This window comes from Lynx rufus, unplaced genomic scaffold (assembly GCF_022079265.1).
Source record: "Lynx rufus isolate CCGP_SWC_20201006 ecotype Redwood Valley unplaced genomic scaffold, mLynRuf1.p SCAF_44, whole genome shotgun sequence".
Taxonomy (NCBI): domain Eukaryota; kingdom Metazoa; phylum Chordata; class Mammalia; order Carnivora; family Felidae; genus Lynx; species Lynx rufus.
In genome coordinates, this window is record NW_025814861.1 from 1,042,764 (window position 1) to 1,068,200 (window position 25,437).

Here is a 25,437-nt window from a genome sequence, read left to right on the forward strand (position 1 = left end):
CCACTCTGCACAGTTAGCAGGACTCTGCCACTGGAAGAGTCAGCAGGGCCGGAATGGCTGAGCTTGCACGGACCCTAATAAGATACAGAGAAGAAGGAGAGCCAAAAGGAGAGACGATTCCTTGAGCCAGGAAGGGACCCCTGCCAAGCTGTCTTTCCCTTTAATTCCACAAAGCCCCATGCATATTGCACTCATTGCAAATTCTGGTGGGGAGGATCGAAACCCAAGTAGCTGACATTTTGAAACATTGTCTTTCAAACTTGTACTGTCCCTTGCTTCCATTGATTTCCCATTTAAGAAATCTGTAGGAGAAAAACAAATTTGAGCAAAATTCATTGGTCCAAGATGAGTTGTTAGAGCCAAATTATGCCCCCCCTTTTCCACCCTGAGAAGAACTCCATTTTTATTATGAATGTGATATATCTTTGTCTTGTATTGTTCAGCCATGAGGCTCCCACAGCAAATCGACCAAGTAAATCAAGAGCCTGTTAAAAAGCAATATGGATGCTCCAAACGCAGACATTTCAGTCTTACTGGGTCACTGGATATCTTCATTTTTTATAGCCACTTTCAAGAAGCAGATCATTTCAATTGGTTTTCTTTTCTTTCACTCTCTATTTGTGTGCAGCCCGGTGGCTTTAGGTGAGGCCATTTATTTTTCTGAACGTTATTACCCTTTGCATCCAGGGCCCAGCCCCTTTGATATGGTGGTCACCACTTTCATTACCATGAACTGTAGGGTAGCTGACTCTGCAAAGGAAATCTATGCCTTGGAAGAGCATTTTGAAAAGACATTGATTCAGAGCTTCAGAGTGAATGACTATTTGCATGTTTAGTTAATTCTAAATAAATGTTTGAAAGACCTTGCTTAATTTGGGAAGGGAGGAAGAAACACATTGGATGTTATAAATGGTCTCAATCCAAATTCTTAGCTTGGCATTTTCACATTTGAATGTTTTATTTACATCTGTTCAAAATTGGGATACCTTTCAAGGATAATTTTATTATAGGGAGATTGATGACAGCTCTTACAATCTAAAACACAAAAGTATGGGATTAGAAAAGGAAGATAGCAATCATTGTCACATGTCAGATTGGATATCAGCCTCACTTGGCAAAGAGGGAGGATGATGAGTGGTATTTTAAAACAAAAGCTCCTGCTGGTGAGATTTGGGGGTGGCGGGGGGAGACTGACTACATTGGGGCACGAGGGAACTTTCTGCCGTGATGGACATTATCTGTACCGTGATGGGGGGGGGCAGTTTCACAGGTATATACATGATCAAAACTCCTCAAACTGTACGCTTAAAACGTGTGCATTTTATTTCATGTAAATTGTAACTCAGTAAAGTGGATGTTTTTCTCCAAGTCCTGTCTGGTTTAGAATTAGGCAGCATTTCTTCTCTTTTCCAATAGCAAAATTAAAGTCTAGAGAAGTAAAATGACGTGTCCTGAGCGGTTTGTCCAGAACAAAGCAAAGGATACAGGCCCACTTCCAGAGCCCGCTTAAAGTATTTTGCCTCCTTACCAATTGTTCCGATTGCGTGTATACACAGTAAAATGAACTTCTCCATCCACTTCCCTCCAGTGAGCCTGGACCCATTTGTGTACTTGGCTGTGGGCTATACTCAGGAGCCTATCCTTAGGATTGACACTTGTCTCTCCACCACTGGGAACAGTGGCCCAGTGGTTCTGAAGGCTGAGGCCGACCTGTGCTGTGTTCCGTATATGTTTGTGATAAGCCACGCTGTGCTCCCGGTTTACTCGAGCAGACTACCGAGTTATGTGGCTTTTATTATTAGCAAGAGTTCCGAGAACTAATTTGTCTTTAAGGAATCCCTCAGGATCTTATTATAAAAAATGACATAGGCTGTAGAAAACCATTTATAGAAAGCACGTATGAATAGTAGTGAAAAAATAAAGAAGAAGGTAACAGTGACCTAGGCTCTACTACTTAGGAATATACTGTTAACATTTAAGAGACCACCTTTTTACATGCCTCTTTGTTGACAGTGCAACCTGTATCCTAATCAACAAAATGATGCTGTAAAGTTCTCTCCATCATCTCAGCCAAGTTCCCGGCTGTTGATGGCCATTCAGATCGCTCTCAGTTTCTCATCGTTATGTAATGCTGTGCCCAACAACCTTGACCACGTTTCCTTTCCTGTTTGTCTCGTCCCCTCACAAATACGTTCCTCGAGGCAAAATGTTAGTAGCTGTATTTGCGGTGATTTGAAATGTTCTAAGGTGGCAGGGCGGGGGGGGGGTGATATATCAAGTGTCGATAGTTTCACGGCCTTTGTCCTCCTTTTACCAAATGTCATTTTTCTCCCCTTTTCGTTCCGGTTCTTTCTGCAGTTGCAGTACCACGCGGGCCTGGCGTCTGGCCTTTTGAACCAGCAGTCGTTGAAACGTTCTGCTAACCAGATGGGGGTGTCCGCCAAGCGCAGACCAAAGGCCCAGCCCACCACGCTCGTCCTGCCGCCCCAGTGAGTAAGGGGTTTGCGAAAGCTCTTCCGTCCTGGGTGAGCTCTACTTGGTGCTTGGTTTTGGCCCACGGAAAGTTATTTTTGTGAGATCGTTCCTTCTTTTGAAAAAGGGCTCCGCCGAGATTAGAAACCGAGCGTGCGGGTAACATATCTTGTATAGATCTCAAGTGAAGCAGTCATGACACCGTTCGTAAATGACATATTTGGTGCGTGGTTCTTTTCTTCCCCCCACCTGGGATTGTAAGATACCTGACAGCCTTTTATTTATTTCCCCGTCACGTTCCCAAAGTTGGCAGAGCTGTAAGTACGGCTGACGAGATAGCTGAGGAGCACGTTTTGAGAAAGCTGGAGGCCACCTAGAAATCTGGGAGAGCTGGGATCAGAGTCGTGCTGGGCTCACTTGCCCTTTGTTAAGCGAGTAAAATACGATCCCTTCTTTTTCCTAGTAGGAGAGATAAGAGAGACTGTAAGGTTGAGAACACGTTCAGCCTTCACACAGGTATCCACCCACATCGGGCCGCGTGGCCACCCCGTCCGGGATCCTTTGAGGGCTCCTCCCCGGGTTCCCAGTCGGTACCCTACCCAAGTTTAACACTGTTCTACCTTCTTTGAACGGTTACTTTTACCTGTTCTTGAACTTTGTATAAATGGAGTCACACGACACAGAATCTTTTGTTATCATCTCTTTTTCACTCCACACAGTGTCTGTTGGATTCATCCAGGTTGTTTGTTCTTTTTTGTTGCTCTCTCGAATATGCCACGGGTGATTCATCCATTTCCCGGTCGGGTTGTTTTGTGCCAGAAGGCCCTAGTGGATGAAGGCCAGGCTCACCCAATGTGGAATCAGAAATGCAAACACACCAGGGGCTCCTGGGTAGCCCGTTGGTGGAGCGTCTGACTCTTGATTTCGGCTCAAGTCAGGATCTCGCTGTTCATGGGCTCGAGCCCTGCATCAGGCTCTGTGTTGAGCCTGGAACCTGCTTAAGATTCTCTCTCTTTCCCTCTGCCCCTCTCCCCCTCATGCTTACACTCTCTCTGTAAAAAAAAAAAAAAGAAGGAAAGAAAGAAAGAAACGTCAACACACCAGTCTTTGCTGATAGCTTTTCTGTGAGCGCACACACTCCCCATAGAGAGGCGGTACCCCAAATGGCTTGGCTTGGACTCTAGACACATTCCCTAGCCTGTCCTGCCCTCCTGTTGTACCCTCTTTTGGTTACATCCTCAGTTACAAACTACACTTGACACCTTGAACAATGCGGGGGTTACGTGACAGGCACAAAGAGCTGTATATAACTTTTGGCTCCCCCAAAGCTTAACCACTGATAGCCTGATACCGACCGGAAGCCTACAGATGACATAAACAGTCGATGAACACTGATTGTATATGTTAAACGTATTATATAGCCTCACAATAAAATAAGCTAGAGGAAAGAAATGTTATTAAGAAAATCATAAGGAAGAGAAAATACGTTCACAGTACCGTATTGGAGAAAAAGCCGCGTGTAAGCGGACTCAGGCACTTCCAACCCGGATTGTTCAAGGCTCAACCATACTTTTTAAAATTTCCAGCCCTGAGCAGTGTTTCCGGGTAAGACTCGGTTGTTTGCCTTTACTCAAGATCTCTTTTCTTTTCTTTTGGAGGAGCAGATATTTATCATACCTACTATCTGCCAGGCACTGTCCTAGGCTGTGGGGACCCAGTCATGAGCAACACAGATGTTGTCCCACCTTCCTGAAGCTTTTTGTTTGCTGGGGGGAAAAGGCCAAACCAAACAAAAAGCACCCCTAAACAAAGTAACAAGCTCACATAATAATTTCTGGTTAAGATTGGTGCTTAGAAAAGACGATGTAGGGTGGTAAGGGGTGGGAGCGGGGGAGACTGCTTAGATCAGGAGGTGGGGGGGGGGTCTGAGAAGGCCTCTCCGAGGAGGAGACATTTGGTGGAGAAAGGCCAGTGGAGAACTGGGAGGTCACTGGGGATGCCTCTGGGGGTCTTGTCCCTCTCCGGTGGACACTCACACCACCCCTTCTAGGATTTTAGGGTTTTCTTCACAATTTAATGTTTGCTTCCAGGATAAGATGAACGGGACCAACCATGCACAGGTGCGTGTTCCTCAGAGACTTTCAGGGATGCCAGACCGAGAGTTTTTTCCTCTTTGGCAGAAAGCTTCTTTTTTAAATTGTATTTATTTATTTTTTAACGTTTGTTTATTTTTGAGACAGAGAGAGACAGAGCATGAAGCGGGGGGGGGGGGGGTTGGTCAGAGAGAGAGGGAGACACAGAATCTGAAGCAGGCTCCAGGTTCTGAGCCGTCAGCACAGAGCCCGACGTGGGGCTTGAACCCACAGACTGTGAGATCATGACCTGAGCCGAAGTCGGGCGCTCAACCGACCGAGCCACCCAGGCGTCCTGGCAGAAAGGTTCTTAAGGAACATTATCTGTTGTTCCTTGTATGTTGATTTGGTGATTCTGCCAATCTCCAACTTTCAGTCCTCTGTAGTCTAATGGGCCTTGTAACTTGTCATTTTCCCCACATGGATTGTCTACTGAGGCAAGATGTTTGGCGAGAAGTGAAAGACTTTCTAATGGTCCCATAAGACTGGAGCCAAAAAGTGTTTGTTGCCGGCTCTCTCTTGACAAAAGTCAGCTCTTAACCCATCTGTTCGCCATTTGTTAATTTGCATCAGCTTGAAACCTGTTTACAGGTGACGTGCTATTATGAGGACACTTAGAAACTATTTTCAGCACCGAGGCAATCAACAGACTCTGTTCTCATGCCAAAAAAAAAAAAAAAAGGTGTTCACAACTGTCATTATAAATTTATAATAAATCACTCAAAATACTTAGTTTCAAAGAGAACAGTGGTTACTGTGTCCTAAGAATACAACGTTGGAATGATTTCCTATACTTAGTAGCCTGTTTCCTGTGAAAATTGACTGCCGCCTTTTCACATCATTGAGCTTTTGGGGCTCATGTTATCCTGGATCCCTTCAGAGACCTGTCCAGTAGGCAGGATCTATATCTAAAGGACATTCAGTGCCTTTTTATTGAGCGCCTACTGTGTGCTACTTACTGTATTAGAGTCAGGAATAGAAATACCAATAAGACATAGCTGCTGGACTAATTGAATTAGAAAATATTTTAAAATGAAAACATAGGCCACTAGTGATATATATATATATAGAAACCAAAGGTTACAAAAAAAGGAAAACATAATAGTACTGTCACCCTGAGAAAGTTATTGTTAAGGTTTTGATGGATATTATTCTCGACTTCTGTGCATATATAATTTTTAAAAACAAGAGACAACCTCCAAAAAGGGTTGTATTGTAATGTCCCGTATCACATCTCCACACTTACTGAGCGTAGCTGTTAGACATTAGTGTGATTTTGCGGAACATAAAATTTGCATATTAATCAGCCACGTTATGGTTGTATTGGGAAGAACACTACTGATTATAACATTTTTTTTTGTCATAACCACGACATGACCATAAGCTGACTTTGTCATTAGGGAAATCCCTTATAAAACAACACCCAAATCTTCCAGGGCTGGCTGCATTAGCTAGCTATCGCTGCGTAACAAATCACCCCAAAACGTGTTAGTCTGATTGCAGTCAGATGTAGGCAGGGATGCAGTCATCTGGAGGTTGGGCTGAGGTTTGAAGGTCTTGTCCACGGTGGCTCCCTCACGTGGCAGGCACGTTGGTGCCGGCTGTCGACAAGAGACCTCAGTCGCCCTCCACAGGACGCTTGAGTACCCTCATGACTGCAGGTGACTTGTCCCCGAATAAGCCATCTAAGAGAACGAGAGCCAGGAGGACTTTATCCTTTTTATGACCCAGCCTCAAAGGCACAGCATCCATTCCGCCCCATTCTGTTGGTTAGGAATGAATTTCTAAGTCTCATGTCCTAGGGGAGGGGACGAGGCTTTCCCTTTTGAAGGAAGGAGTGGAAAGAATCTGAGGACGTTATTTTAAAACACACCTCAGTTGCCAATGGAGAGAATCCTTGCACAGAGGGAGGAATGGCTGAGCCCACAGGAAGCCCCGTTCACTTATTTACTCAGCAAATATTTTCTCAGGGCCTATATGCGTTTAGTTCTATGCACTGTGCTGGGGATTTGGAGATGAGGAAGATAGAATTTTGGCTTTCAGGAAGCTCTGAGCAGAAAGAGAGGAACAAACAAGTAGCAGGGAATCCTGGTAATGTGTGCCAAGTCCCGAGGATACGACCCCAAAGTGCTCGAGAAGGCCACGGGCAGGGTGCTGAGAGGGACCCACGCTTCGGGGGGGCCCGGCCAGACTTCACTGAATTTCTCCGCTGCCGGGTGTAAAGGATGGAGGCTGAACTTTATTAAGAGGGCTCGATGCTTTCTCGCACAGGCTTACGGGATTCTAAGGAAAGGTTTTATGTGTCAGCAGCGGAGGGCCAGTGCTGGGCTCCAGACCCCTCCTCCTCTGGAGCTCTGTTAGTGCGGTGACCGATGGGTTTCTGCATTGGCTTGCGTCGGCATCTGGATGGCAGTAAGGCTACACAAGGCCACGGGCTCGGCCTAAGTGTGCCGAGACCACAGGCACGGCAAGAACGCGGGAGGTTTGTACGGCGTGTTTGTTTTTGAAATGCGGTTGGCTTGAACAGTAGCAGTCTTTGAAGACTCAGTGTCCCCTGAGTTCCTGGAGGATTAGCGATTCGTGAGATTAATGATTCGTCTTTTTCTCCTCCTCCAAAGAAGCTGGGTGGAAGACAAAGATGTCGTTCCGTTCCGTGATGAAAGCTCTTTTGTCACGTGTCAGCGGATGAAGCGACCTCCCTCCTGTGACTCCCAAGTGCTCGCGTCAAGTCTCTTGCAGAAGGGGCATTGGCGTTGCCAGAAAGGAGCCGCGTCCCCTGTTCCTGGGCGAACTCGATCGGGCTTTTGGCCCTTTGTAGGATCGAGATCAGCTGGAGAGCGGCTGTCTTACTCGACTGATCTGCAAGTTGCACGTGGAGATAGCTGCGTGTGTCAGATGGAAGCGTGTTTGCGCTCGCTCAGTATTGTCAGCGCCCTGACACGTTGTCCCGTGTCCTCTTGTGCTAACACGGGATGTTGGTTTTAATCCATAAGCCAGGCTGAATGGCCCGTGGTGCCCGGCATCGGCCTGAACACATGCTGGCTCTCAGGGCAGCGAGGCAAAAGAACACTTACGTGTTCTTCTTTTGCACACCTAGATCTCATTTCGATTTGAGGGAAAAATCGTTTTACAGACATGTTATTTTTAAAAATACTACCTCCCATCCCCCGGAAGTCGTGGGGACAGGCAGTTTCTTTCGTGCCACATTATCCTTCCTGGAAAGGTCCTGACTGCTAAATTTTTTAAGGGCACTTTGGGGGCGCCTGGGTGGCTCAGTCGGTTAAGCGTCCGACTCTTGATTTCAGCTCAGGTCATGATCTCACAGTTCGTGGGATCGAGTCCTGTGTTGGGCTCCACACTGAGCGTGGAGCCTGCTTGGGACTCTCCCTCTCCCTCTCTCTGTCCCTTCCTGCTCTCAAAATAAGTCGTAAATAAACTTGAAAAGATAAAATAAATTAAGGGCACCTTCCCTTTCACGGGCTGCCTTTTCTCTAGTCATTAGGGATACACGGTCCATGCGGCCAACCGGCAACAGCTCTTCCTCTTGTCCAGTGTGTCCACCCTCCCAGCTACTCCGAGCCATGTGTCCCCTGGTCTCCTTTGTCTCCCACGTGTCAGGATTCCCCTTTCTCCTAGTTTATTTCCGGCAGTGTGCAAACACGCTCACCCAGACCCGCCTCCCGTAGGAAGACCTGGCTCACGATCCCGCGTCTGCCACTCTCTCCTCGTGACAGCGCGACTTCTCGAAACAGTTGACTGTGCTTCTCTCCAGCTCCGCGACCAGGCCACCACTGTTCTGATTTCTATCGCCGTACCCTAGTCTTGCCTTTTCTAGAACTCCACATAAATGGAGTCATGCAGAACATAGTATTCTCTTTCCAGTTTCTTTTGCTCAACATGATGGTTTGGAGACTCATTTATGTTGTATGTGTCAGTGGTTTGTTTCGTTTCATCGCAGAGTGGTGTTCCTTGGTGTTCTTTGGAGTCTGCTGGCACCATTTCCTCCACATTTTGCATCTGTTTCGATATCACCTCATACCTTTCGGAGTGCCGGGAGCCTTCCTGCTCCGGTTTGTGGATGACCTACCCTGGGTTTGAGTAACAAAAACAGCACGCAGGGACAAGTGTTGCTGGAAAGAAATGCCACCAATTCAGGAGGTAGCAGGGATAATGACTCGGCACATACACCTAGGGGTTCCAGTGTTTGAACAACAGATTGCCTTCGGTAGGGCCACTAATTTGGCTGTGGGAGTTTAACTGACGGAGGCTCATTTTCCGCCACTACCTTGCACGCTAATTCCCAGGAAGATCATCGACTTGAAATTACACACGGTGCTTGTACAGATGATTGGACTCTTTCCAAGATGTGTGGTAAACGCTGCTTCTGTTCTTGAAAGGCAGAGGCTCATGTTGTCTTTTGCTTAACGTGAAACCAACAGGAATCGCAGAGAGCAAAGCAGTGGCATAAATCTGTCCTTGGCGATGGTGATGAATGAGGGCGGGAGCCTCTCGTGGTCATTGGTGTTTCAACCGAGCAAGGCCAATATCTGCCAGGACGAAGTGCAGTACACCCGGGGCCTCTTCCTGTAGCTTCCTGGCCATTACATCGTTATCTTTCCTGTTGCCGATTTTCAAGACTTTTTTTTTTTTTTTTTTAACATGTTGTTGTTCCCCTCAGCCACACAGATATGAAACTCCAGGTTTCTGAGGTTGCTCTGCCATTCCAAAAACCTTGATGCAGATGTTTGAGTAGCAACTGTGGACGTGCTTCCTTGCAGGGACCGAATTTGCTTCTCGACTACTTGAGCTTTTGTTTTGCCTCATGAGGATCTTGGTATTTTCGTCGAGGGCAGAATTTGGTAATATGTCGATAAGTTTATATTAAATTCTTCCACTTAGATGATGATGGGAGCCCTTGAACGAGAATATTTCGCATCCCTCTTTATTGGAGTTTCGTTTGCCTCCGAGCAGACCAACGGTGAATAAACTATGAACGAGGAGCACACTGGTTCATTGCCGTGAGCTTTAGAAATGCAGAGTGTTGTGTCTTGAATCCCTTTCTCCTGGGATGCTTATTCCACAGGCCGACTCTTCCTGAGTTTGGGCTGGTGAGCCGAGCAGGTGTCCTGCCTGTACCAAGTGTCCCCGAAAAGGAATAGAGAACTTGGCGGCTGTGAGTTTCCTGAGTTTTGGAAAAGTCATCAAAACTCGAGGAGGAACTCACTAAATCCTTCTTTCCCCTACCGGCAAGTATTAAGTAACAATATTCATTAAATACCACTGAGAGGCTGTGTAATAAAGAAATAATCCTAGGCCTTGGTGGCTGTAACTCTCCAGAAGAGTTGAAATTGAGAATATAATTAAAGATTAAAACATTGTTTGCATTCTAGAACATGGAGAAATCTTTGTCTCCATTGCGGGACCATATTAATAAGGGAGAGATCAGATTCCAATAACCAGCAGCGCACAGGCTCATTTATTCGCACCAGCCGTGCGTCAGCTGTCTGACTCAGGGCTGCTGTTGTCTTTTCCCTACAAGGCCGGCGCCGTGTCCCGGAAACGGTGAGAGACACTGGCCCCTTCGCAAAAAGTGTATCCACATCTCTTTGGGGTCCCGAGTTTGGGTAGGAACGTGCACACGGCAAGAGTTACCTGTGTGTATGGATCTTCACTTCTTTAATTCGTCATCTCCCCCCGTTTTGTCAACAAAATTATCTTCGGTCTGTTAGTTTCAGCCAGTTTTCTGTACGAAGGTGAGAAGGTTGGTAGAGACGGGCGTGCCTGCCTCTTGCAGGGGTTCGTAATGGGGACCGGGAGAGCGGGGAGAGCACTGTGACGTGTCAGGCCATCTTGACGGTGACGGAAGGACTCCCTCGGTGTCCAGAGCTCCACGGAGCCAGCCTGCGCTCCCGGCCCCCCCGAGTGGGAGCCGGGGGGGGGGGGGCCCGGGGCCTCGCGCGGCTGCCTTGTAAGAGTCTCCCCTCGTGAGCGCTATTTCACTTGCTCCCCCTGCTGTTTTGTGGCTCTTCACAGTTGTTCGGTTTCCGTCTGCCTCGAAATAGAATCAGAAGGCGTTCTGAGGCCCAGGGTGCAGACTTGTCTCCCCGGACGTCCGGTCCGCCCTCCTGCCTCGCTCTCCTTGCTCTCCAGGGTGTGTCGTGTGGGGGCTCGGAGGAGACACAACGCGCTCAGTAAAAGTTCTTGCAACGTCCTTTCTCCTGTGTTTATGTGCTCGTGTGATTGGCAGGTAGAGAAGGGAAGGGTCTCTGCCTCTCTCTCTCTCTCTCTCTCTCTCTCTCTCTCTCTCTCCCGGCCTGTCACTGGGACAAGAAAAATGTGGTCCACTGACTGGGCAGGAAGAAACCCTCAACTCCTCACTGCTGTGATGCTCGGCTCTGGAGCTCTTCCCGTGGCATTTGCCACTGTCCACAGTATGTTTGGGTTGGGCTGGAAACTCCTGGGAACCAGGGCTCCCCGCGTCTCCCGTCCGGCCTCGACTGGCTGAACGGACAAGTACCACGGGCTGGTTCCCCTCTGTGCGACCCCCCACCCCCTCCGCCGCCGGGCGATAAGGTTGAGAACACCTTTTGACAAGATGTTTACTGCTCATGGCTATTAGTAAATCGGAAATGTGAGCGTTGGGTATTTAAATGGCCGGGAACCAGGTACCACTTGGACCGACAGAAATGCCTGCGGTGGCGGGGACTTCGAGGTGTGGGTGTGGCCCTGCTGAGGGAGGATGGCTGGGACTGGATCTGGAGGCTCGGGCAGCAAGCAGGGCCCGGAAGCCGGGCCGAGGCCTTGCAGCGGGTTCCTGCAGGAGCCGCGGGCCCTGGGGGCTCACGAGCAGGGGCCCGTGTATGGAAAGTGGTATATGAGGACGATTAATCAAGTAGTAGAATGCAGATAAATAAGGTAGTCCTTTGTAGCTGTTTAAAAGATAATTGGTTCATGTTACTTATCTTTTATCCCCTCTCTTTGGGCAGGAGAAAAATCTCTGGGAGAAATCAACGAGGAATCCCTCATAAATATTAATGCAAAAATCTGTCTATGGAGAATAAATATAGGGACATTTTGTTTTAAATGCTCTATGTCGTTGTGCTTCATTAGCATAGATGTCATAGAAGCTCCTTTTCTCCCCTTGAGAGACCGTATTTAGTTCTGCTAATAGCCGCCCGCTGAAATCTGTAGCGTGTCGCTGATTGTCATCCTTTCGATGGACAGAATGACTTTGCCCTCCTGCTTCAGCCAGAGGGTTTCCATCCTCAGAAGTGCTGGCCCATGGCAGGAAGCCAGGAGGAAGTCCAGGATCATGTCTTACTAGCTGGAACCTCCGTCTGGACCTTTGCTTCGTGCTGTCTGGCCACCTACTGTGTCTGTGTGCATGTACCCGTGGGTGTGCGTGCATGTGTGTTTATACTTGTCACTCTGTAACCATTGCCCAGGCATTTTCTACAGGCTAGGTGTTTGCTTGATCAGGCTGGAACTCTAAAGGTGCAGAGTTCCTGCTGTATGCAGACAGTCGAGACACAGAATGAGCTCCGTTATGAGCATGTTAAGTTGGAGGAGCTCTAAGTCTTTTTTATTAAAATTTTTTTTAATGTTTATTTATTTCTGAGACAGAGAGAGACAGAGCATGAGCAGGGGAGGGGCAGAGAGAGAGGGAGACACAGAATCAGAAGCAGGCTCTGGGCTCTGAGCTGTCAGCACAGAGCCTGACGTGGAGCTTGAACCCATGAACCATGAGATCATGACCTGAGCCGAAGTCGGACGCTCAACCGAGTGAGCCACCCAGGTGCTCCTAAGGAGGAGCTCTAAGTCTTGAGTGAAAGGATATGACGGACTGGTGTTAAGATCCGCCGTCTTCCCCCTTCTCGACAGTATGTGTGTCGGAGTGGGGGTGGGGGGGGAGAATATGATAAAAATTAGCTACTAACTGTTGAAACTGGGGGATGAGAACGTAATACTGTTGATGAGCTCATTACTTACTCTGTTTTATCTACTTTTAAGTGTATCTGAATATTTTCACAATAAAGTGTTTTTAATATATGAGTCTGGAACTTACATTGTTGTTGAAGAAATGGTTTTGGTGATCAGCATTGTAGGGGTGGTAGGGAAAATGCCAGAGTGGATAGAATCCACTGGGGGGGGGGTTCTGAAGGGAGACCAGAGGAGGGCCAGCAAAGGAGGAGTCAGCCCTCCCGCCCAGCCCTTCCCCTCTTGGTGGCCCTGCAGCCTCTTACTGTCTGGTTCTGGTCCTGGCCTCACTCTCAGCTGTTCTGACCTGTGTTTGTCCCAGACCTGTTGTGACACAGCCTGGAATTTCAGTCCCAGTGTCTTCCCTAGATACCGAATCAAAGAGAAATCGCATAAAATAGACAACTATAGTAAAGAACTTGGCCATTAGGCACCAAGTCAAATGTGGCAGCCTGCAGAATCGGTTTAAAAATTATATTTTGTTGTAGGGGTGCCTGGGTGGCTCAGTCAATTAAGCGTCCGACTTCAGCTCAGGTCATGAACTCACAGTTCATGAGTTCAAACCCCATGTCGATCTGTGTGCTAACAACGCGGAGCGTGGAGCCCTCTTCGAGTTCTGTGTCTCCCTCTCTCTGCCCCTCCCCTGCTCACACAGTCTCTCTCTCCGTCTCTCAAAAGTAAACATTAAAAAAAAATTTTTTTAATTATATTTCGCTGTATCTGCTAATTGTGTTTCTCCTTTACAAGGTGATTTTATCCAGGAAGACAGCTGTCTGGTGTGGTTATGACATCACTCTGGCCATTACTGGTGAAGGAAGGGAAGAAATGGGTGGTTGTATCATACAGCTCATCCGATAGAAGCTGGATCTTTTTTTTTTTTTCCTCTTTGCACTATTTAAAATCTATTTTTTGCATAACAAAGAGCCAAAGTTTCAGGATTATTAGTCACCATTTCTCACTATGCCTTTCTATCTAATGCTGTTTGCAACTGAAACTGTTCCCCTGCCCCCCCCCCCCACGTCTTTCTGTTCTTTTTTAATGGAGAGTCATTTCACTGGTCTTTTGATGTGTGTGTCTTTTTCTTTCTGTCACTCTGCCCTGAGGCTATTAGTAACCCGTAGATTTTGGCCCAGAAAGTCCCTATTTAGGGTTGAGAGTGATCAAGAAGCAGTAGCCAGTTTCTCTGTTCACCTTTGCTGAAAACCATTCCATAAACTCTAACGAGAACAGTGACCTCAGTCACATGAGAGCAGGAGAGAGTGGGAAATGGCTCCGTCTCTTAGCTTGAGACTCGTAGGGCAGGGTGGATTTTGATCTGGTTGTACTGGTCGTTCTGATAGTCCTCATTCAGGATTTTTAAGTAAGAACGTGAAAAAAACCTGTTTTCAGAGACACTGTCTCCCCAAGCTTGCTTAGTGTGTCATTGCCTTTCTGTTCGGAAGCAATCTCTCAACCTCGATTAAGCTCTGAGCTCAGGGCCTGCTCGTCCTTGGGGTGAGCTGTCAAGGTCAGTTCTCACTCTGGGGACATTCTGCCAGCGGGGTGGTGCAGGCACACCCGGGGGATGTTGCAGGCTTGGTTCTAGACCACCGCCATAAGGGTGGATATTGTAATAAAGCGAATCAAATGAAAACTCTGGTTTCCCAGCTCATATAAAAATTGTGCTTACGCTATACTGTAGTGGTTTTTTAAAAATTTTTGTTATGTTTATTTATTTTTGAGAGAGAGAAACTGAGTGTGAGTTGGGGAGGGTCACAGAGAAGAGGGAGACACAGAATCGGAAGCAGGCTCCAGGCTCTGAGCCGTCAGCACAGAGCCCGATGCGGGGCTCGAACTCACGAGCCATGAGATCATGAGCTGAGCCGAAGTCGGATGCTTAACGGACTGAGCCACCCAGGCGACCCTACACTATACCGTAGTTCTATTAAGTGTGCAATAGCATTACGTCTGAGAACAATGCATATACCTCAATTAGAAAGTATTAGCATTGCTAAAGAATGCCAGTCATTCTCTGAGTTTTCAGTGAGTTGCAGCCACTGATTACAGGTCACGATAGCAATATAACATTAATGAAAAAGTTTGAAATAGTGCAAGAGGTACCGAAATGTGATACAGAGACTTGAAGTCGGCGAATGCTGTTGGACAGGTGGTGCCGATAAACTTGCTCGATGCAGGGTCGCCACAAACCTTTGATTGGGAAAGAATGCAGTAGAGTGCAGTAGAACGAGGTGTGTCTGTGGCGGACCAGGTGGGCTCCCAAGCAGAAGGACCAGCCAGCCAGATGTGGGGACCCAGCCCTTGTCAGAGATGAGGGAGCCTGTCGAGCAGTGACGCCCAGCCCTGGCTGCACGTTAGAATCACATGGGGGGCTCTTTGCAAGGAGAGGCCCCATATGAACATTCAGAAACAGTTCCCAGGAAGATTCCTGTTTGCATCTGAGATTCAGAACCACTGCTGCGGGTGGGTTGTAGGGGGCACTCCAGGGATGGAGGTGTCTGGGAAAACTGCCATCGGGACATCTCTAGGAGGAGGGAGTCACCATTATGGGGAGACTCGGCCAACCTTGTGCTTATGGCTTTAACTCCACACGTGGGAACCTGCTGGAACTTAAAAGTCAAAAGAAGGCGGATCCTAATTTGATTGCTTCCTCATCAGCTCCCAGATGTATCCAGGGTTGCCAGAACATTCCCCTGACCAGTTGTAGCTTGTGACCCTTGGGTCCCCAGAAAAGACAGTCTGACTTTTTTTCCTTTGGGTAGATTTTTTATTTTATATTGTGGTTTGGTCCCTCTAGTTAAATTAGTATCTCTAACTAAGCATGTTGCATTGTCATTAAAGACGCTTTTAGATGTATTTATGTCAGTCAGAACTATACAATTCAGTTCATTGCAAATCTGATGCGATTTTTTTGTCTTCACAGCTTTATTTTTTTAAAAATTTTTTTAAAAATTATTTTTCTTTATTTTTGAGAGGCAGAGAGAGACAGGGCATGTGTGGGGGAGGGGCAGAGAGAGAGGGAGACACAGAATCCGAAGCAGGTTCCAGGCTCTGAGCTGTCAGCACAGAGCCCTACTCGGGGCTCAAACCCATGAACCGTGAGATCATGACCTGAGCCGAAGTCGACGCTCCACCGACTGAGCCACCCAGGCGCCCCTTCACAGCTTTATTTTTTTTTTAACTTTAATTTTTTTTTTCAACGTTTATTTATTTTTGGGACAGAGAGAGACAGAGCATGAACGGGGGAGGGGCAGAGAGAGAGGGAGACACAGAATCAGAAACAGGCTCCAGGCTCTGAGCCATCAGCCCAGAGCCTGACGCGGGGCTCGAACTCACGGACCGCGAGATCGTGACCTGGCTGAAGTCGGACACTTAACCGACTGCGCCACCCAGGCGCCCCACAGCTTTATTTTTTAAGAGCTTTCTTGCACCTGTCTAAAGTCTATAAAATTTGACATATGTATATACCTGTGAAATCATTGCCTTACTTACCGTTATCAAGATAACGAACGTATTCATCACCCCAGAGGTCTCCTCGTGCCCCTCTATAATTCTGCTCACCCCACACCTCCACCCCACCCCGGTAACCACTGGGCTGCTTTTTGTCATTATGGATTAGTTTACATTTTCTAGAAGTTTATAGAAATGGAATCGCACAGTAGATACTTGTTAAAATGTGCCTTTTTTACTCAGCATAATTATTGCGAGATTCATCTGTATTGTTGCGTGTATCAGTAGACCATTTCTTTTTACTGCTGTATTTCATTCCACTGGTTGGATATGACCACACTTTGTTTATCCATTCAGCTGTTGCTGGCTGTTTGGGTTGTTTTTCGTTTTTTACTACTGCTAATAAATAATTCACGTACAAATCTTTGTATGGACGTACGCTTTCATTTCTGCTGGGTGAACACTTAGGAATACAGTATCTAGGCCATGTGACAGGTATATGTTTAACACTAAGAAATTGCCAAATTGTTTTTCCAAGTGATTAGAGTTCTCGTTGCCCTGTGTCCTCGCCAACACTTGGTATGGTCAGTCTTTCTAATGTTAGACGCTCTGATAGGTACGTAGTGGCTGTGTGGCTGTAATGACTAATGACGTCGAGCATCTTTTCACATGCTTAGTTACCGTCTGTGTAACTTCTTTGGTGAAGTGCGGAAAGAAAGTTGAGGCCTACTACGTGAGAAAGTACTTTTGAGAAAGTTACTTTGATTTTCTGGTAGTGGTTCCTGTCTTCCAACCACCAGAGTCTAGACTTCTGCTGTCCTTTACCTTTCGTTGGTGTTTATTTGCAGTCTGCTCTGCCTTTTATTTTTAATCTATTTATTTATTTATTTGTTTATTAAATGTTTATTTTGGGGAGACAGAGAGCGCGAGTGGAGAAGGGGCAAAGAGAGAGGGAGACATAGATTCTGAAGCAGGCTCTGAGCCTGTCAGCACAGAACCTGATGCAGGGCTCGAACCCATGAACCTTGAGATGATGACCTGAGCCGACATCAGATGCTTAACTGACTGAGCTTAACCAGCTGAACCACCCAGGCGCCCCTTACTTATTTTTAAAATTCAACAAATAAAACCCCTTGTCCGTAATGGTAGGTACTGGATATTCAGAGATGAATAAACCTTCCTTTAAGGAACCTGACGTGTCCTGGAGAGATAAGACAAGTAAAGAGGCCATTAGGATCTGAGAGAAGGACGTGAAATTGACCCTAAGGAGCCAGGAAAGGCTCCCTGGAGGACGTGGACTTGGAAAAGTTGAAATTCCTCATAAAGGGACTTAAATAGAGCAGCCGATGACAGGCCCACTGCCCAGTATCCCCTAAAAGGAGATGAAAGGAAGGGACGGGGCAAGACGCTGTGGAAATAGAAGTGGGAACTGCTGAGTGAGCCGCCCGCGCCCTCACTCCCCTGCCCGGCTCTCCTGGAGCCCACCACCGAGAGGGGTGAGCGGATGCCCATCCCGCCGCTCTCAGGAGGCTTGCTGGGGCCCAGGCTGCTGCTTAGCCCACGGCGTCCTATCGATGCCATCTCCTGTGGGTGCCGGGATGTACCTGGGCGATCGGGGCATTGCTGTGAAAGTGGTCCTGAAATGCAGCCCCTTCTCTGGCCCTCCTTCGAAGGCAGATGTTTATTCTCCCCTACCCCTCTCATCTTCATCCCTGGAAACCTTGGGTTTTTCTTTTTTTTAAATGTTTATTTATTTTAGAGAGAGAGAGAGAGAATGAACAAGTGGTGGGGGCAGAGAGAGAGAGAGAGAGAGCGAGAGGGAGACACAGAATCCGAAGCAGGCTTCAGGCTCTGAGCTGTCAGCAGAGAGCCTGATGCGGGGCTCGAACCCACGAACCAGGAGATCATGACCTGAGCCAAAGTTGGACGCTTAACTGACTGAGTCCCCTCAGGCGCCCCTGGAAACCTTGTTTTTAACTCTGTAGTAACCACAACGAGAGGCTTCACCAGGCTGGAGTCTCAGATCAAACCCCGGTCTTTAATCCTGGTGGACACATGAAAACAGGGCAGGATAGCCTTTTGGGATTCCCCCATGTGCCTTGCCCTGTGCCTTCGTGAGCCAAAGCTTCTGATGCCCCTCCACCTCTCTTACTCTGCTGCACCTGGGGCCCGGGCAGAGGCACTCCTGCATAGATCTCTCTGAATTCTTCCAAAATGCTCGTGACTCCAGGGACTTTCTCCCCCTGCAGCTGTCCCAACTCCCCACACAAGGGGTTAGACTTACTGGGGCCTAATGTCCTCAGAGGAGAAACTTGGGGTCCTTAGCTACTGATTCAGTAACTGTTCCCTTCACCACCCCCAGCCTACTCACTGCAGCCTGGAAGGTTTCCCAGGGTCCCGTTCTGCCTACACACCTGCTCCTATACTCCATCTCAGCGCCCCACAGAAAATATCCCCGTGACGGCCTCTCACAGTCTTTGGCAAAGTTTCACTTCACTTTTGTCATATCATTAAGCCAGCCTAAGTCCCAAGCACAACAATAGCTCTAGAAAGATGTTATTTTCCTATCCGATGTATAACAAAATAGATACAGACTTTTTTTGGGGGGGGGTGGGCCTGGATACCTTGGAAAACATAAAATAAAATAACTGATATAAGGAAACAAAAGCCTCCAAATTCCTTTCCTTCTCTTCACCAGAAATCCCATCTCTTCTTGTTCACTAGAATGCACCCACCCTCCTCCCCCCCACCCCCAACCCCCAACCCCCATGGTGTGGCATGCTCCGAACTTGACTTCACACATCTGATGGGGGAACTAGGCTCAATTCTTACAAATAACTTCCCCTCTCCCCATTTCTTGGTGCTTTATTTTCTAACAAAGCGTACTTATAATTTAAAGGTCTCCCAAGACCAATTAATTCAATGCGGTTCATCCAGCAGACATTTAGACAGTGTATGGCATTGTGCTCCCCGCTGAGGAACCTCTGATATTGTTGAGGGACATGCCTAGAGTGTCATGAAAGCCCAGAGCTGGAAGGGCCAGGAGGCAGCTACTCCTCTGCCCTCATTTCACGGTGGAGGAAGCTTCACTTGGGGTCGTGAAGTGTTTTTCTCAAGGAAGTCACAGAGATTTATTAGCAGAGCCAGGACCCGAACCCCTTGACTGTTTTCCTGCTGATACTCTACCACTGCCCCCTGCTCTGGGTGGGTAGGAGTGATAGAGAAGCACGAGAGAGAGAGAGAGAGAGGGAGGAAAACAATCAGGATATTAAAAAATCGTGTCTTTTTTTTTTTTAAAGTTGGTGTTTCTGGGTGGAACCGTAGAATCGCCACCCCTGTCTTGCTTTTCTGAGATTTCCCCAAGTGGGATACTTGGCTGATTCCTCCTTGAGTCTTGCTTTTGAACCTGCCAGAAACCACCTGGCCCGTTTGCTTCTGGTTCTGCAGGTGGAAGGGGATGGTTTCAGCACTTGTGCGTTAAAAATTCCAGCTTTCTGCTCCAGCGCGCCTCCCGGCCCTGGAGCTCTGCCCCTGTTAGCACTGCTTTCTGGCAGAAAAGCAATACTTTGTCAGCCAGTAGGAAGGGAGATTTCTGTTCTACAAATGAGCCCAGATTTATAGACTCCCGAGTTCAAAGAAATGAGTTGAGAGATCACCAACCAAAGCTTGACTGCACAGCGAGGGAGGAAACACCACAGGGCTGGTTCCTAACTGGACGCCGGGACGGAAGGCACTCAGGTAGCTGTCCATCCGTCCTCTGAGAGGCACGGGCCCTCTCCACGACGGCGCCGCACCTCAAACCTCGTGCAGTCTCCCACCTGGGAAATAGCAGCACTGGGGTTCGGACCTTGGTGCCGGGACTCCAGAACCCACGCCTCTGAGCCGTACGAGGCCGAGTTGTGCCTTGTATTCACCCCTGACGTAGGTCGGGGTTTCCGGACGCAGATGCCGAGGTGGAACTGGGGGTGCAGTGTACTTAGCGGGGATCAACACCTGTGGAAGGAAGGAGGAGGGAAGCAGCTTGGACTGGGGCGGCTGCCCGCTGGGATGCAGGCCCGACAGAGCCTTGGCCACCCAGGAGGCGAGAGCCTCCCGGCCTTTTCCCTCTAGACCCTCGACGGTCCGACCGCTCACCACTGCCCACGAGGCTGTTTACCCTCTGACTTGGCGCCACTCGTTCTTCCCCCCCACGAGGTCGGGCCTTCTGCACCGCTCGGGGCACTGCCCCTTGGGAGACCTTTCCCTCCCGCTGGCCCTCACGGCCTTCCTGAGCGAGACCGAAACGTAGCTGCCATGCATTTTTGGCTCGTACCCACGTACCAAGGTGGCTCATCCGTAGGGCGAGCTTGGGCTTTTGCCGCCGCCTCCGTTCGATCGCACGGGGTCCCCTGTGCAGCCGTAGACAGCAGCTATGGGAGGAACCCCGGGCCGACCTGCTGGGTGCCCCGGCGTCTGAAGCCTCGGGTTCTGCTTGCGCTCGGTCCCAGACGTGCTTGTAGCGGGGCCTGCTCGGCCCGAGAGCAGCACCTAGAGAGGCCCTCCAGACACCGAGCTGCTTTCGTCGTGGTAACAGGTGCGACACGCAGTAAGTCGTGTTTTGCTTTGGGTGGGTAGAAAGAACTGTGAAAGGTCTGAGACTTTTGTCCCCACCCCTCCCCCTTTTCAGCTAAAATGTTAGCTTACCGCAGTTACACGGATGCCAAGTTACATGGTCCCAGCGAAAGGAGTCTGCGTCAGCGGGGTCTCGTTGCTTCCTTGTGCCCCGTTCCCGCAGAGTTGATGTGGGTGGGCCCGGATGGATGGATGCCTGCGCCCGGTGGGGGGCTCAGCGCCTGGGGGGCCCACTGCTGTAGGGCCACCTGTCAGCAAGCCTGTTCTGTATTTCCGGAGCCATTGCCTCACCCCTAAAGGCCGCTCGCTGCAAACACAACCTTGAGAAACTTCCCAGACAAAGAGTGGTCGGGGCTTCGCGTTCCCAGCATCTCCCGCAGATGTGTGGGAGTGCGAGAAATCTGTCTCTCAATAATGAGATGGGCTGGCCTGCGCCTGGCCCCTGGATTGCTAAACACTTTATGGACGTGGAAGACATAGCACGTGTTTTACCAAGGCCTCCGATGACTTGGGCCCCTCGTGCTCATCCACCCTGATCATTATGTCACTGATACCATGGATCGCTGTCATGATCCGAGGGATGTCCAGGCCCCCAGCAGGGCAGAGGTTTGCTCTGAGGCAGGACTGTGTAAATACTGCTCTGGGTTCCACGGGACATGAACTGTTTCTGATCCCTCTTTTTTTTTTTTTAATTTTTTTTTGGTGTTTGTTTAATTTTGAGAGAGACAGAGAAGGAGGGGGGGGGCAGAGAGAGAGAGAGAGGGAGACCCAGACTCCGAAGCAGACCCACGAACCGTGAGATCACGACCTGAGCTGAAGTAGGACGGCTTAACCGACTGAGCCACCCAGGGGCCCCTCTGGTCCTCGTTTTTGATTGGAACAGGAAAAAAAGGCATTCACTAAATCAGTGGCTGTGTGTGACCGGAGGCTGTATTATTCTGCTCTAGAAAAGAGGGTACATTTGACACAGCGGCCAAGATCAGGGCTACCTTCCTGATTGAGTCCTCTGTGGCCTGCAGTCTCCCTCCAGGATCTGTCTGGTTTCTGCAGGGGTCAGACTGGCAAATTAAACAGAGAAGATGGACACCACTGCCTCTGCCTCCTCTGGGTCCTTCAGGAAGGCGCTCAACCTCCGCCGTTGCCCTGGGATGCAATATCGTTTGTTTGCATAGGAGTGGGACAGGCCAGGGCGGCGTCAGACTTCCACTTGGCCTTCCCCACGAACCAAGGACCTAAGTGGTGACTGTGCCAGCTGCCAAGTACGCGGATCCCAGTTAGGTGCCACCAGATGGGTCTGCAGACAGACCCAGGGCTTGGAACCGCTCACTGTAAACCAGACCTTGGTCAGGACTCCCATCTAGTACCTGGCCCCCATGCCCCTGCTCTCAACAGCCGGGGAATGTGACAAAGCTTCAGGTCCCAGGGGATTAGTCAATGCAGAAAAGTGGCTCTCTGCAGCTGACTCCGACCCCGAATGAGCTGCCGGCTGGAGGTTACGTGCTGACTGCACCCCCACAGCTGGGCCTCCAGGCCTTCCTGAAGGGGATCTGAGTGGTGGTTTCCATCTCTGCCTCAGTCTTCCTCATCTACGAGACTTACTGTGTGGCTAAGATCCAGAATACTACTCTTGTCTTAATTCCTCCCCGCCTCCACCCCCCATCCCCCACTATGAATCCTTTTTTTTTTTTGTATAACCTTTCAACACGGTAAGGAAGGGTTTGCAAGGAAGAAGCTTTGCCTTTTTTTTTTTTTTAAATACCAACTGATGTTAAACTACTGTGTTATTTATTATCAGCAAACTTATGTAAGGACTGCAGAGAGCACTTGTTCTTAGAAATTTCTAGTCAGGTTGGGGATTTAGAGCATAGCGGGTATGCAAATAAACAAGGAAGTGGACGAAAAGAACAGGTTCTCCAGCTGACCAGGTTTGAGCCCAGGGTCTCCCACTCGCTGTGTGTGCCTCAGGGCACGTTACTCCCTCCTAGTTTTATCGTTGGTAGAGCAGGGGTCATAAAGGGACAGTACCCACCATCCGAGTATGTGGTGATCGCTTGGTCAGTGCTGGCTGCCCATTTCTCGTGATTATGGTTATTGACGGTGACAGTAGTGTGACTCATGAAATGAACGTGGTCGGTGGCGAGTTCCGCAGGGGTCCCGGGGAGGGGCGGCAGGGGCTCTGCGGTAGAGGCAGGCTCTGCAGCGGTATCCTTTGTATGAATATGTGTGTCCCTTCCAAGAGTGGGCACCGAAGAAGGCAGTATGGATAGATGAGAGCGTTAGACACTTCTACCCCTGTTTGCATGGAGCTGGCTTCCTCCTGTGAGGTGAGAAGATTTCCTGTCAGTGTGGTGGAGACAGTAACGTGGCCTCTTCTTTTTTCTTTCTTCTCTTCTCTTCTCTTCTCTTCTCTTCTCTTCTCTTCTCTTCTCTTCTCTTCTCTTCTCTTCTCTCTTCCCTTCCCTTCCCTTCCCTTCCCTTCCCTTCCCTTCCCTTCCCTTCCCTTCCCTTCCCTTCTCTTCTCTTTCCTTCCCTTTTCCTTTTCCCTTTCTTTCTCTTTCCTTTCCTTCCCTTTTCCTTTCCTTTCCCTTTTCCTTTTTCTCTTCTTTTCATCAGTTTGAAGAGATGAAATTACGTCTCCTATTGACATGTCCATTTTCGGCTGTGCGCCCGCACGCATGCGTGCGCGCACACACACACACACACACACACACGATATGCATAGGAGGACATTGTTTTCTTTCCAGATAATGTCCTGGAAACTGGGCAGTAAAGGATAATAAAATGTCGTAACACAGGTTACCAAATGAACTTCTGAAAGCTCTGCTAACAGGCAATTTTGGTAAATGTCTTGGTTAGTAAGAAGTAATGCATCCAAGACACTGAAAAACCTATGAGTTCCTTCCTGAATCTTCAGGAAAAATTCGATTCCATTCCATGTATTTTGTGTTGTGTTTTATTGTACTTTAATTTTGAAAATTATTAATATATGTATGTTAAGTGTGGTGCCTTAGAACAGGAAGTTAGGTTCTGAACGCCCTGGCTTTTTCTATGAGAGGACAGATGAATCACAGAGCTCACGTTTACCTCTTACCCTTACTGAATTTGACTCCGCTTTGGGAGGTATGGGCAGGGGCAAGTCTCAAAGGTGTCTTTACTGCTTTCAATAGTAAGTTAGAAAATGGGCTCCTTTGGATTTCTGCGGCAACTAACAAAATTGGGATGTTCTTAAGTTGTTTTCTAAGGGGTTAGAGAGCTCTGCGTTAAAACCTGAGTTCTGAGCGGTGGTATCTGAGGGTAGTTCTCTCCCAACAGGTGCAGACTTAGGTCTCTGATGGCACCTGCAGGTTTGGAAATGCAGCCGTACTTTAACACGGCAGGCATCTGTTGTTTTGCATGGCTGCCTTAAAGATATTTGGGTGCAAGTAGCAGTTATGAAAAACTTGTCTTGGAAGGGAAAACAGGCTCTTAGTGCCTCTGGGTTATGATTTAAGAGACGGGACTTGCTCTGCTCTGTTCTTTAGCACGCCTCCAAATTTCTCATCGCTCTCTGCCCCTGTAATGCCGATGACATTGATTAATGAACTGACCGCAAATGTTTATGGATTTGCCACTCCATGTCTGATTAGTGCACAGTGTTATGTGCCCTTGACTGTGAGGAACTTGCAGTCCAGTTGGAGGTTGAAATTGTGTTCAGAGGCAGATTAGAGACCACCGGTTCCTGGTGATTTGTATGGTCGGTTCTCCAGGAGACTCTTGTGAGCTGAAGTCCTCTGGAAAGTAAGATTTGGCCAGATCTCTGCTCTAATGGAAATCCTAGATTGGGTCAGAACCGAGGGCCTTGGGGCAGACCTACAAAGCATGGCGTTCAAGGCAAACCAAGGGACCGTGTCCTCTTAGAGCAACATTGAATCGGTGACCAGATAGGATGTACGACCAGAGATTGGGTCCGAAAGGACTAAGCCCGTGGTTCTGAACCTTTTTTGGAATCACGGACGCTCCTTGCCTTTGGAAAATGTGCAGGATGCTCAGCAAACATTTGTGGAATCAGTGCACTAGGAACTATTCCATATGCTAGAGATCTGGGATGCCTAACCAGATGAGATCCCCTGTTTCACGGAGTTGATAATCTTGGGAACATATAAATAGTACATGCAGTTTCAGGACCCTAGGTCAGGAACCTCAGGGTCGGTCCGAAAGAGGGAATCAAGGTGGAGGTTGTTGGAGATGAGCCGTAGGTATTGATTATAAGGTGTCTATGAAAGCACTCCTAAGGGCCCTGACCCTTTGTAGACAAGATTGGATCTGGACTTGGAAGGAAGCAGAACCTCTCTTAAGCACAGAAGGTGTGGGGAGGAGACGTCGGGTGGGCTGAAGAAGAACGGTGAGGGCGATCAGGGGTGGGGCTGGTCCTGTAGGAGTAGGAGAGTCCACCGCGCAGTTTGTGTGCCAGCCCGACTCTGGGAAGGTTCTGGCTCAAGTTAGAGTCTAAGTAGAAGGGCGTCAGTGACAGTGTTTTGAGCAAGGTGCTGCCAGTTCAGTTACTTTACGTGTGAATATATTGCTTCCTAATCGCGGGTGTTAAAACACAACTGTATCATACTGAAGTAGATTATAGGTGGACTGATAGCGAATTTGTGTTATTCTGTTGCAATTTCTGAAGAAGTATGTTTATGTAAGGGGCGGGTAAAGAAAACAGGATGGCACAGTATGGGTAATTGCTCGAGCTGGCTGACGTGGGAGTTGATGAGACGGTTCTCTCTGCTTCTGGATTTGTTCAAGCATTTCCATGAAAAAAGTG

The 25,437-nt window shown here is 48.5% G+C and overlaps 1 protein-coding gene across 1 annotated transcript in view; it reads left to right on the plus strand.

Moving 5' to 3' along the window:
- MED27 (mediator complex subunit 27) overlaps positions 1–25,437 on the plus strand; it is a 200,311-nt gene that overhangs the window by 63,256 nt on the left and 111,618 nt on the right. The window contains exon 3 of the mRNA XM_047098125.1: positions 2,359–2,489. Within this exon, the coding sequence (XP_046954081.1) occupies positions 2,359–2,489 (131 nt within the window). The remainder of the gene's footprint in view (positions 1–2,358; positions 2,490–25,437) is intronic.